Source organism: Podarcis tiliguerta, assembly GCF_965153285.1.
Source record: "Podarcis tiliguerta genome assembly, chromosome: 13".
Lineage (NCBI taxonomy): Eukaryota > Metazoa > Chordata > Lepidosauria > Squamata > Lacertidae > Podarcis > Podarcis tiliguerta.
Genome location: NC_139546.1, coordinates 30,364,381 through 30,378,284, shown reverse-complemented (window position 1 = coordinate 30,378,284; position 13,904 = coordinate 30,364,381). Strand labels below are relative to the sequence as shown.

Here is a 13,904-nt window from a genome sequence, read left to right as displayed (position 1 = left end):
ATATTTCAATCCAAGGAAGTAGATTAGAGGAGAAGCAGCAGAAACAGGAAAGTGCCTGGGTAAACAGCAATTCCCCCTTTCCCCAGTTTACTGTGCCTCTTTAGGGGTCACCTTTACTTCTCCCTTGTTTTTTTAACCCTTGGAGTTGCTCAGGGTGGAGCAGGGTCACCAAGAGCTGCTTGACCTAGCCAACCTTTTTTTGACAGAGGCATGAAGTGGCAACAAGAGGCAGAAATGCAACTGGTGCAGCACAACAAATGTAGGGTTGTGCAAGGGAGGCGGAGTGTGGCTGCTCTCCCCATACTTCCTAAGAATATTTATGAATCAAGTGAGTTCAAATCCACGTTGGTGAATATTAGCACAGAACAGGGAGTGATTCTGGATTAGCTGATGCAGAGCTTGCATATATGATGTAGCACACGGGTGAGGCTAATACATAATCAGAGACTTCCCATATAACACAACCTTTCTTTCTTTTTAATAACTACACAGAATTCTCTCTGGAATCATTGGTGCCGAGGGTAGTTCATTCTGTATTCATAAAACCAGTGCTTTTTTCCCTAAAAAAATGTTTAGGGGTACTCTCATTTTGACTCAAGAAAATCACCATTTTATACTTCAAATCAGGAAAAATAAATACAGTAAATGGACAAAAGTAGAAAGATTCACAAAATGTTTAGGGGTATGCGTACTCCTGCGTACCCCCAGAAAAAGCACTTCGTAATACAGTAATTAAACAGACCAAATCACTGTTTCACACATAAACATTATTAGACGAGAATGGGTGGTTGGGAGGGCAGGAGAATTTTTTCTACCTATTCTCAGATGATCAAGATTACATTTTTAAAAAACTTTAAAAAGCTATTGAAATGCTAGAGCAGTAATAGCATACAGCAACCAGCAGGTGGCAGTCGTCATTTTCAGTGCTAGATTCTCCTTAAATAAAATGGATGCTGGGGTGAAATGCTATTTTAAGCAACCACATCTCCTTTCTATATGTCCCAAGGCACAGCATCCTGCACAGGAAGTATTGACACCTCCCAGTATCCCAGGGATTCAGTATTCTCTCAGTGCCTGCAAGGAAGGATCATAAAGAAAGGGAGGAGCAGAGGTAGCCTTACTTTGGGGGTGGCTACTGGCTGCTCACGGGACGCAGGTGGCGCTGTGGGTAAAAGCTTCAGCGCCTAGGGCTTGCCGATCGAAAGGTCGGCGGTTCGAATCCCCGCGGGCGGGGTGCGCTCCCGTTGCTGGGTCCCAGCGCCTGCCAACCTAGCAGTTCGAAAGCATGTCAAAGTGCAAGTAGATAAATAGGGACCGCTTACTGGCAGGAAGGTAAACGGCGTTTCCGTTTGCGGCTCTGGCTCGCCAGAGCAGCGATGTCACACTGGCCACGTGACCCGGAAGTGTCTCCGGACAGCGCTGGCCCCCGGCCTCTTGAGTGAGATGGGCGCACAACCCTAGAGTCTGTCAAGACTGGCCCGTATGGGCAGGGGTACCTTTACCTTTACCTTTACTGGCTGCTCTGGGTCTGCTCTGGGTCCATCAAGACCAACTCACCCTGACTTCAAATTATTTGCCTGACTAGCACAAAGGCCTGCAGTGGTGGGTATTCAGTAGCAACAAGGTGCTGAGGACATTTCACATCTTCCTTCTATGAAATATACGGACAATTAACCTTGCCTGGTTACGAACCTAATTCCATCCGGAGGTCCATTCTTAACCTGAAACCATTCTTTACCTGTGGTACCACTTTAGCTAATCGGGCCTCCCGCTGCTGCCACACAATTTCTGTTCTCATCCTGAGGTAAAGTTCTTAACCCGAGGTACTACTTCCGGGTTAGCGGAGTCTGTAACCCGAAGTGTTTGAAACCCAAGGTACCACTGTATGTCTTTTTAAGTTAATTTACTAACTCAGGCTGGTTCTCTGCAACAGCGCCAGGTGGAAAAAGACAGCAGGGAACTTTACTTTTACACACACACACACACACAAACAGTGGGAGAGCAATTGGAAAGCGACCTTCAGCCTCTCTGCTTGGAGCTAGTGTGCTTTCAGGGTATCACAAAGGACATGCTGCATGAGATCTCCAAAGTACAACAGGGGAAATGCAGGCCGAGGTAAAAGTAGAGCAATGTTGAATCTTAAAATAAAGTGAGACACAATCTTTGTATGTTAAGTAGGCTCACTTATGCAAGCACGGGCAATCTGAAGGTGAGGGAATGGACTGAGAAGCATCACTAAAATATAAACAAACCATGTTTTATATTGAAATGCAGTCAGCTACTGAACAGGCCACAATCGGTAGGGATTTCACAAAATTTTGACACTCGGTGACCGGTTAGCTTAATGAAACAAAATATGGGATTGGTGCTTACTTTATGCCCAAATTGTGAGGCACTCATTTGAAGCAAGTGTTGTATTTTAATTCTGGACCAAGCCAGGAGAAGAAAAATAAATAATAACAAAGAGACAGATTCCTGGACAATTTGAATCGGTGAGCTCCAAAACTAGCAAAACTCTTTACATATGTCAACTCTACAGGCAACCCTCATAGGGACTGGGAGCAAAGTATTGTCGTCTTGATCTTTAAGAAAGGAGAGAAAATCTAACCTGGCCAATAATCACCCAGTTTATTGGACATTATATCCAAAGTCTATGTTTGTTACTTATTGGAAAAGTCTGAGAATTGAGCAGAGCAGAACAATAACATTGGGGATCAACAAGCATGCTTTTGTCAGGGGAGGTCAACCAAAGAACAATGCTTTGTCTTAAACTATTTAAGACAGAAATATGCAGGTGCCCTCAAGAAATATCTATATGCTGTCTTTGTCGATCTGACCTCAGTCTTTGATAGAATCAACAGATGTCTAAAATTATGGAGGCTGGGGATGAATAGGTGACCGTTGACCTTAATTAAGATCCTGTACACTAGAAACACAATGCAAGTTAGAGTAGGCGGAAGTTTGAAACCAATACAAACACTTCAACAATCCAATGTTGTCTTCATTATGTGACCACTGTAGTCGGTGCTGCTTGGTACTTGTGGCATCGCCTGGGAACCACAAGGTAACGAACCTCTGTGTTTCAGGCTTCTGGTTTGCCTGCTCCTCTCAGCCATTCTGTCTCTCACGACACAAGCAGTGTATTTATTTAAACTACTGTTATTCTACTCTTCAGGCAAAAGGGGCTCCCAAAGCGGCTTGTAATAATCGAGAATAAGATGGTCCCTGGTAAAAGGTATGGCACAAAAGGAACAAGGATTTTGAGAGAGGAGGAAAAAAGTAAACTTGAAGACTAGATCTTAGCTACAAAGGTCTTGTAAGCGTTCCTTCCACCAAGGAGGGGCAAAGCAAGTTTCGTGCAGCTGCTCCTTTTCTGACCAATGGATGTGGCCAGATTGGTCCCCCCTTGCTTTGTGGTTCTTGCTGGAATGATGGGGTCGCAGCCCCCCAGTGGCACATAGACCCCTGGATAATGGCAGAGGCCAGAGTGCGCTGCCCGGTCTCTAGCTCAAACTCTTGTTACCTACCTTCACTGTCAAGATCACAGCTCCCGTCTCTACAAATTCACTCTCAAGAATCCAACAACTCCTCTTCCTTCTCTCCAGTTTCCTGCCCTTGAGTCCAACTGCCACTCTCCAGTTTTAACTGACAACATTCCAGTCTCCTTGGCAATGGTTGCCTAGAGCAATTCATGGTCTTCTGTTCTCTCCAGGAACATCTGCCCACATGGTCTTAGTCCCCAGCTTAAGTGTGCATAGGATGCCTAGTTTAGCACACAGTCACACAATGCATTTAAAACACATTTAAAGAACATGACTGACTCCAGCTGCATAACTAAACATTGATTTATTGCTATTTCATTATTATTCACAAAGCAAATCTAAAAGCTGCCAATGGTTTTATTTAAATCAGAGGATCCCAATGTATCCAGGGTGTGTCAAGGTTATAAAAAGTTTGAAGTCTTTAAACAACTCCTAACATTAATCAATGTGTACTTCACAGAATCTTAGTTCTCAGTCTCCGAAATGAAGAGCAGTGATTCCCTAGACTGTGGAAGATGTACAACTCATACAGGACACAGAAATGCCTGTAGATTTGATCACATGTGTGCGCACATGCTTCAATTTGGGCAGAAGTACATGTGAGATCCATAGGTGGAGAGTATGTTTGCTTGTGTGTGTGTGTGTGTGTGTGTGTGAGAGAGAGAGAGAGAGAGAGAGAGAGAGAGAGAGAGAGAGAGAGAGATGTGGGGAAGGGTACTGACAAATCAATTTCAGAATATGCAGGCCAGAGCTCCAGATCACACCTAATGCTGGTAATTCAATGAGCCCCACTGTGCAGATGCATGAGCCATGTGAACATGGCAGGACTTTTAAGCAGAATCTCCCAGACATCACTGCTGATGTTGTTTCTGACACCTTCGCTTATGTGGCATCATGGGAAAGATGCCGTTATCATTAAGCAATGGCTGGTTGGTGGATGTATGGATCATGGCATATAGATCTCTGGATATGAGTCATTTACCCTGGTTCTGCAATGGAATTCAGGCATGCAAATAAATTGCTATGTATGGCTCTGCTTGGATTAGCTGAAGTGTGTTTGGGTGGTGGGGGAGAGTAAGGAGCCACATCCAGTACAATGGGGCTGTGCAGTGTTCCTATCCCACAAATGCACAGCTACACAAAATGGTCACCTTTGACAATGCTGAACAACGGGTGAAGAAAACGAATCTAGGCGCTCCTGTCCCCCAACAGACCTTGCGTTACTCACTTATTTCATACTGATAAAAGGTAGGAGACCCCTTTTATGATGCTTTTTATTTGTGGCTATCTCTGTGTAAAAAGACACATCAAGTTTAAATACTAGACTTGAGAATTCCCAAAGATCTTTGTCCATTAACAGGAACCTCCATGTTCTTCCCTCTGCTCCGACATACTCATCCAGGGTAACTTCTACTCTGTGGCTGCAATACTAGACACATTTACCCAGGACTAAGGCCCATGGACCTCAATGGGATGTGCTGCCGAGTAGACATGTAGAAGACTACTCTAAGGTTTAGGGACTATTCTTCATCAAAAATATAACAGACAGAATAATCTTTCCACCCCAAATAAAATATATACATACGCACAATAACTGCTGTATCAGGTGGAACTAAAAATACTATATATAACTAATAAAAGAACAAGTAACATTAATGTGAAGAGGTTCACCTGCCCCTCTCGCAAATGCTGCTCTGCATTCGACAATGGCCAAATACATACCCTTAGGAAACCCACATGGGAAACATGATGGCAACAGTCATCTACTGACTATTTGCAGCACCTGGAAAAGCAGATCTCCTGCTGCCTTTAGTTCCTCCTTCCTACAGGTCCAGCTATGCAGTGAGAAACCCAGTCTGAAGACCTTTTGTGGGCAGGCCCTTAATCTCTATATTCACAGAGATTTTGCTTAAGAAGCAGAGAAGCATGATGACACAGATCAGCCCTGAGAGGACTTCACCAGAGTCCTCCCTGCTTGAGCTCCATCCGGGGAAACGTTAGGGCAGTACGGTACTTGCAGCAAATTCCCATTCGCCTTAGCTGCATGGTCAGCAATGTCCTCCGAACAAGCCTTGCAGGCAGAGCCAGCGACTTCTTTTGGACAAGAGTCCATCTAACAGGCTGAAAATCTGAAGAAAGCAGGGAACTGGGCTTTGAATTACGTTTCCAGTCACTGCAGAGCGAAGCAATCTTTCCCGAATGCCCTGGTGAGTCTGTCACAGTAGCCAAATCACAGGGGGCAAGGAAAAAGCAGGTTATTCGCACCTTCTGTTATGTCCTGAGCTAGGTTGTCCCCAAACAAAGTCAAGCTATGTCCTTGAGAGGGGCCAGGCATGGAAGAGGAATGAGACCTATCAGCAAACCCAGAACAAACCTCAGCACAACCTCTAGCATTTGCCTTCCTTCGTAAGGTTGAAAGGAGTCAGGAGCTGGGAGAACACGCTGAGCCTGGCTGCTTCTAAGCTCGTGACACATCTTTCTTTTCTTTATCTGGAACGTCTACATTCTCTTCAGTCTCGCTTGCTTTCAGTTTGCTCTTTGCCTGCGACTCTGTGGATACCAGAGGCTTGCTTTTCTCGGCCGCTTTCTCCTTTGTGTGGATCCTCTGATGCGTCACCAGAGCGCTCTTCTGCCGGAACCTTCTCCCGCACTCGAGGCAGCGGTATGGCCGCTCCCCAGTGTGAATCCTGCGGTGTATCAGAAGATCCGAGAACCTGGTGAACCGCCTCTCGCACTCGTCGCAGGGGAAGGGCTTCTCTCCTGTGTGGATTTTCTGGTGCCTGGTGAGGTCCGACGGGTAGCTGAACCTTCTCCCGCACACACCGCAGCAAAAGGGCTTCTCTCCGGAATGCGTTCGCTGGTGAGAGATGAGGTTGGAGCGCTGGATGAACCGCTTCCCGCATTCCGCGCAGGAAAACGGCTTCTCTCCCGTGTGGATCCTCTTGTGTATCTTCAGGGTGGAGGAGGAAACAAACCTCTTCCCGCATTCCAGGCAGATGTAGGGCTTCTGCCCCGTGTGGATGCGTTCGTGGACCTTGAGTGCCGACTGGTGGCTGAAGCACTGCTGGCAGTGAGAGCAGCGGTAGGGCTGCTCCCCGGAGTGGACTCTTTGGTGGCTAACCAGAGAGGCCCGCTGGGCAAAGGATGCTCCACACTCAGTGCAGATGTGTGGCTTTTCTCCCGTGTGAATCCTCTGGTGTCGGGTCAGGTGAGACAGCTGGCTGAATCTTGTTCCGCACTCCATGCAGCGAAAGGGCTTTGCACCGGTGTGGATGTTCTCGTGCTTAGCCAGGTCAGATGGACGTGCAAAGCATTTGCCACAGTCGATACAGATGTGGGATTTCTCCTTCCTAGGAACCAGCCCGGAAGTAGAACGTGTTCCCTCTTCTTTGGCCCCTTGATGAAATGCACCACCAGCTCTGTTTGCATTCTTGGCACCTGTAAGATTGGGGAGGGAGGGGAGAGAAATCCTGAAGTCATCTGTGGGTTGCTCAATGCACTAATGTGACTAACATTTATAGATGAAAAACCATGTGTATTAACTATGTCATCAGCACAACTCATTCTGCTTCTGGCCAAGGCTGTGTGTATGCTGCAGTTCTGTCTGAGTACAGAAGAAATGCAGAAGAGTGTGGCTGTAGGCATGTACAGAATTCAAATTCCAAACACTCAGCTTTCTTTTGTTCTAAAGCAAGTTTCTAGTCCTTATGACTGTGAAAATATGCTTGAAGGTAGATGGACAAAGCACATTTTTCTGGCCAGGTGGCTGAATAAGATGTCCAGTGTCTGCAGAGCAAGGCACTTGCCCCCTCCCTAAACCAGAATAAATTATTGTAATATGTTGTGATAATTTACATAATTTATACATACAACACCAATACAATATTCATGGTACAAGCTTGCAATTAGCAAGGTACAGATTTTAATTTTTTTAGTGTGCCATACCAACAGCTCAGCTTATAGCACTCTTGCAGAGTAAAGAGAATAATAGAACTGGAAGAAACCTCAACAGCCACCCAAACAGCATAGCCCTCCATAAAATCTCTCTCCCCTTCCCTGCAACAGAAACCTAAACAAAACCTGAGGGACAAAATCAACCTGCAGAACAAATAGGTTCACATGATTTGTGTAAGTAAGCCAGGCTACAAGCTGAAGCAGAAGTCGTACCCCAAAAAACCTCAGAGTAAGCCAAGTCCTTCCACTGCATATTCTAGAGAAATGTTAGCTGAGACAGCCCCATGAACTCCTAACATCAGCTGTAACTGCCTTGGTGCTTACTTTCCACTACGCAGATGAGTGAGGCTCAAACTACATGTGTTAATTACAGCATCGCCACAGAACAGGAGTGGGAATCTGTGGCCCTTCAAATGTCAACCGACTCCAACTCCCATCAGTCCCAGCCAATGACCAGGGAGGACTGACTGCTTACAACAGCTCTGGAGTCTTTAATCTTTTTTGCTAAAACAGCTGATCCTTCAAGAATGTAGCGTTCGCCACTAAATTCTAGAATTTCAAACCACTCCTTTGAATACTTTCCAACTCATCTAAATTCCTCCTTGAACTATGGCACTCAAATTGGGCATGGAAGTTAAGCTGTAGCCTTAACCTGTGCTGTGTTCGCAACAGCACAAGTGCAAGACGTACCTAATAAGCTGGTCTTCCCATTATCCTGCTGTCGGGCCTCCTTAGCAAGATGCCTCTGTCTGACATCAGACACAGCCCTCTGGCCTTCAGAGAGATTCGTGGTTGTCTCCCGGAACGAACCAGAGTCCTGAAACAACAAAGAAAGTTGACACAGAAGGCCCTACCTGCCCCCACCAAAAAATATCATGGTTAACAAAATGAAGCAATGTTAAGGCAAAAACCAGAAGATGAAAGCTCTGCAGAGCAGCATACCTGACTTGCCCGGCTTGCAATTCAACTCAACCCACCTGTGGTTCACTCTGCAAACTCTCCTGCTGCCTCAGAAGGAATCCTTCGGCCAGGGCCACCGCCTGGGCACAAGTCTCAGGTCCGCGTTCTCGGACCCGGTTCTGGATTTCCTTTGGCAGGACGGTCAGAAACTGCTCCAGGATCAGCAGCTCCAGGATCTGCTCCTTTGTGCGGCTCTCCGGTTCCAGCCAGCAATGGCAGAGTTCCCGTAAGCGACTGCAGGCCTCGCGAGGCCCCTCCGCCTCCTGGTAGCAGAACTGGCGGAAGCGCTGGCGCTGCGTCTCGGCAACACTGGAGCTGCCTCGCAAGGCAGCTGCTTTCACCTTCCCGTGGTCCCCTCTGTCTCTGGCATTCAGGCTGCTCAAGGCCTGCTGGGCTTCGGCGCTGAGAGTGGGCATGAGGCGGCTCATCCCTTCTCTAGACCACTGGCAGGCACCCACCACGCGGTCAAAGGTGGCCAAGTCATCCCACGAAGCCAAGTCCGGCAGCTGTGGCGTTCCCCACCCTGAAGAGGGATACTGGACTGTTTTCAAGTACTCTTGCCACTGCGCTTCCAAACGCTGGGGTATCCCTTCCTGGCGCGGTGTTCCCCATCGGGACAAATCCCGGGGAGTACCAGACTGGACTGGAAAAGCGCCTCTTCCTGATCTCCCAGATCCTTCTCCTGGCTCGGCGCCTGCTCGGGTTTGTTCCTCCATTTCCACAAGGTGTTGCCCACAGTTTAGCTCCTCATAAGTATCTCCACACCTGCCCCCTTGTCTTCCTAGGGTTGGTTCTCTCTCAATTCAAGTGCTCAAGCCTGGTATCCCCTTCAAAATCCCAAGTTTTTTACCTCAGACCAGGTGAAAGGATAGATCAACACCTGAGCATATGTAACACCTCCGGTCACTTAACGTCTGCCACTGTGGGGACTGGATAGACACGCTTTCTCATGCAGCCCAGCAGTCATGGCTAACTGAAAGAAACCAGCTGAACCTGCAGCCAACAGGTTTCCCATCCAAGCAGCTTCATGTTGTTCCTGAGGGAAGACAAAGGAAATTAGCCAAAGCTAGATTTTGGGCATGGAAAAACAAACATACCAGCCCATTGGTAAGCAACTGAATTATAATCAGCCAAGCTTATCGAAACTAAATTGGCTCCAATTACATTAGGAAACATAAATTATGTCATGAAAACACAACAGTGGTTGCTGGCAATTTCAGCTAAAACACTGGAAACAGAGTTTAGATGGGCAAGCAAGGGGTAGAGAATATACGGCAGTGTTTTTCAAATGTTTTATCTTGAGGCAACAGACTCCCCATGGATTTGTCTGCCAAGGATTCTGGAGAATGTTATTGGTTGAACTAGTCTGCTTGCCCGCAGCTATGGCGAAGCCTATTGGGCTTACTGTTGCTCAGTGTGAATTCACAACCATGTGCAGAACCCTTATTCCCCTGCTCTGTGCTTTCCACAAGGAAAAGCCGCCTTTCAAGAAAGCTTGTCCGCCATCACTGATCTCAGACAGAAACCAGTAAGCTCTCAAGAATCCCGAAGATGCCTTGCAACATTTGAAAACTGCTGAGTTTGCGCAACTTCCAGCCATTCTTCTCCTGCCCACAATCCCTCAGAAACCAAATTTTCATGAAGTGTTCCCCTTCAGTAACACAATACAGATCTATTTTTGCCGGGGTGGGGGTGGGGAGAGGGATTTTAAGAGCAAGTCTTTTCGTTGTTGTTGTTGAAATTCCTATATGGAAAGCTTTCTTTCATTTATTTTCTTTTAAAAACCTGTTAGCCATATTTGGGCCTTGGAACCAATATCTTCTGATATTGGCCAATTGGCCAATACTTCTGATAAAACAGAATCCTAATTGCAAATATAAGATTGCATTTGTGGGCACCTCCAGAAAAATAATTATGATACAGCATCTTGTACTTGCAAAGGTGGGCTTGGGAAATATAGAGCGGGAAGGGCCCAGGATATTTATGGGGTATTTTTCCACTAACGCTTTATTTGAAACTGTGGCCTCAGAACATGGCTGGCTGCTGCAGGGAGAAGAGAGCCTCTTCGGAAAGAAAACAGAGATGTTGTTGTGCGGGGTCCAGAGAGGGATAAGCCGAGCTCTTAATCGGCTCAGGAGTTAAACACATTCTGCAGAGAATCAGCATCCACAGCGCTTGCTTGCCCTTCCCCCACAGGCCTTGATTCGCTGGGGGTCTCTTAATCCCCCACCCCACCCCTTAAATCCTCAGATGCTAACAGAATGGAAAGGCTAGCTAGAGCTCCTGCTAAAGTCTGCATTTTTCTCCAGGGTCTCTCTTTTTTTCTCATTCTCTCTCTCTCTCTCATCTGCTTCCCTTGTCCATCTTGACAAGAAGGTAGAGGTGAAACTGTATTCAAGAACTAAAAGCAAGTGGAGGGGTTGAAAATCGGTAAATAGACACACACAAACACAAGTCCTTTAGGAAAGCTACAGCTTCCTTAATTATGCTGCATGTACAAAATCCACATTGATTAATCCACACCACATCCTGATCCCATGCTCACAATCATTAACTTGGATTACAAAACCTTCATCAACCCACACTGGAGGGATGGCAGCATTCCAGTCCTTTCACCCCTGATTCTACCACACCCTTCCCACAAGGAACTCTGAAGTCCTGGCTCCAAGTATTCCCTAACCCACCCCACTTCAACTCCCAATCCTCTAGTTTTTCTCAGCGTGGGTATAAACCCAGAATCTCAGCCTCAGTGCCTCCACCCCTCTGCCCAGACACTCTGTTGCCACATACACTTAAGTCACACCACTGCATTCTCTTAATTAATATGAACTAAATGCTAAGACTCCTTTGCCCCCATACAAATGTAGATGGGGAATCCTCACTTTACACACAACCCTGGATTGGAAGGGTGGTACAGAAAGCCACTCTTTAAGCATTCCTGTTATGGGTAGAATAAGGAGGCTAAAGGATGTGAGTTAAAAAATGGGAGACAGAAAGTTAGGGAACAACGTTGCTTCTGAGCTCTGGGTTCAAATCCAGCCATGGAACCCCCATGTGCCCTAGGGCAATTCACAGGCTTGCCTCTTCAGCACTTTCTCTCCTCTTCGGAGAAAACTGAACACTACTTCTTCACTTAGCGGAGGATAACGGATGTAGGAGGGGGTTCAGAGATGATGGGGCCAGAAGAATCTGGGTTCAAATCCCTGCTTAGCCAGGAAACTCACAGGGTAGCCTTGGGCCAGCCACTACGTCTTAAACCTACCTCATGGGAATTCCTAAGGCTGCCTCTCCTGTCCTGAGTGCCTTGGAGGGAGGGCTTGGCACAAAGTCATTACCTCGGATAAAATAACGGTTTCTGTGCCATCGTTTCGTCCGCTATACTTTGCACAGAAATCATTGCAAATTTGGACTGCGGTTCTCCAGCCGGTCGGATTTCACTCGGAGCCAACCCTACAAAGGCCTTTTGGGAACAGGCGCACACCCTGCAAAAAGCTCCCTTCCCCCTCTCCCGTTTTGCATTCCCACTTGCCTTGCAGGCTCCTCCAGATGTTTCTCCCTTTCCTCCTCGGCAGCTGGATCTGCCTGCGCCCTGCTCGGACGGCTGCAGGCTCCTCGCCCCGGCCAGCGCTCTCGCTCGGCGCTTCTCCTCCACCCAGCCCCACGGCACAAAGCCCCGCTGCGGAAGATCTGCAGCTCTGCAGAGGCAAATCCCCCCCTTATTAAAATTCAAATCCCAAGTTTTTGATCCTGGGAAGGGGAGGAGCAGGAAGGTGCCCTCGGCTAATGCATCCCCCCTCTACTCCGGCCGGGTTTCCTGAGCCTCTCTAGGGCGGAGAGCGCACGCTCGGCTTAACCCTTGGCGTTGCGCAGATCTCGGCTGGCTCCGCAGCAGGAGAGAGAGGAAACTAGGAGAATAATATTTTTTTAAAAAACGGAAGTCGTTTCCTTGCAAGGTGCGAGAATAGCTCAGCTGGATAGAGCTTGGTGCTGATAGCGCCAAGGTTGCAGCTGCATATTCCTGCATTGCAGGGGGCTGGACTAGATGATCCTGGGGATCCAAACTCTTACAGATCTAGGAAACAGCCTCCCGCGTCAACACTCCGCAGGGACGCGAGATTCGTGCCAGAGGCTGTTCTCACGTGAGCGACAAGCCATCAAGTGATGTGAAGCGAAAGCGTGCAAAGGGGAGCAGGTTGTTAGATGGCAACTTCTATCATTGCTTACCTTGGAAGAAGGTCACAGGTTCCCTGCCCTAAGGAAAAGATGCAAGATTGAAAATTGTATTGCCACATCTTCCAGGGTGGTGTCCTGGTCTCCATCCAAATAGAACAGGAAGGAAGGAAGGAAGGAAGGAAGGAAGGAAGGAAGGAAGGAAGGAAGGAAGGAAGGACCTTTGCCCAAAGGCTCAGTATTGAAAAAGTTGGCTGCCTACCCATCATGTAGCAGTAGACATATCTGCAGAACATCAGTCGGGGGGGGGGGGTGCGGGATGCAAACTTTGCTTTCATATGACAGGCAACTTCAACGTGTGCAGTTGCACACTAGCTATGCTCAGGTTGCAATCCTAAACACACAAATTAGACTGCAGCATAAGTCCCATTGAACTCGGAGTTTACTTCTTGGGCTTCCACTGTCAGGCACAAAAGGAAAACACCAACATCCTTGCAAACCTCCCAAATAAATTTTAATTAAATACTGGTCTTGAAATAGAATATTTCTCTCCCCCCCCCTTTGTTTCTTTTTTAGGTCAGGTATTGGAGGGGGAATATTGAGTTGGGAATGAATGGGAAAGAGGGTCTTTGAAAATGACAGCAGGAGGAGGAACTAATCATTATTTGTGACAGTTCAATAAGATAAAATAAAGTCTGTTACTCCTAATATTTAACACTCTCATTTTTACCAAGTGGGATTCAAATTAAGTGAGTTGTACTTGATAACGTTTCACATTGATTTCAGTAGGACCGAAGTGCAACTAACCTGGCTTGGATCCAGACTGTTGAGTTGGTCTTGACAAGATAAGAGCGCTGGTGGATCACAGCTAAGGTTGCTCTAGTCTAGCATCCTGTCTCCCAAAGGGTCCAGCCAGATGCATCTAGAAATATCCAATGCCCTGTCCCCCCCCCCAGCAGTTGACCGTTGAGAGACCAACTGCCTATGAGAGATTCCACTCAACTATCATGCCTAACAGTCACTAACTGGCAAACCCTCTGCAGATTCGTCCAAGCCTTTTATAAATGTGTCTATACTTGTGGCTACATTTTGTGTAATTGTGAGGAAGTACTTTTGTGTGGCCTGAATGTACCCCAATTCATCTCTCCGAACCCAATGTTCTGATATTATCAGAGGGGGAGAAAACAGTCTTTCAATCCATTTTCTTTTCTCACCATATAGAATTTCAGCAACCTCTATTATGCCTCCACATCGCCCCTTTTATTTTTATTTTAAAAA

At 47.0% G+C, this 13,904-nt stretch overlaps 1 protein-coding gene across 2 annotated transcripts; it reads right to left on the bottom strand.

Annotated features, from left to right (window-relative positions):
• Window positions 1-3,829: 3,829 nt before the first annotated feature.
• Window positions 3,830-13,582, bottom strand: LOC310663330 (uncharacterized protein). Of its 2 annotated transcripts, XM_083411113.1 has the most exons (5): window positions 13,434-13,568; window positions 11,982-12,151; window positions 8,474-9,492; window positions 8,187-8,313; window positions 3,830-6,980 (listed from the first exon to the last, which is right to left on the bottom strand). In XM_083411113.1, exons 3-5 carry the CDS (start codon window positions 9,170-9,172, stop codon window positions 6,001-6,003), a joined length of 1,806 nt encoding a protein of 601 aa, XP_083267239.1. In that variant the 5' UTR covers window positions 9,173-9,492; window positions 11,982-12,151; window positions 13,434-13,568; the 3' UTR covers window positions 3,830-6,000. The 2 variants fall into 2 exon arrangements, with proteins under 2 accessions (XP_083267239.1, XP_083267240.1); XM_083411114.1 differs by lacking the exon at window positions 11,982-12,151 and having other exon boundaries at window positions 13,434-13,582.
• Window positions 13,583-13,904: the final 322 nt, after the last annotated feature.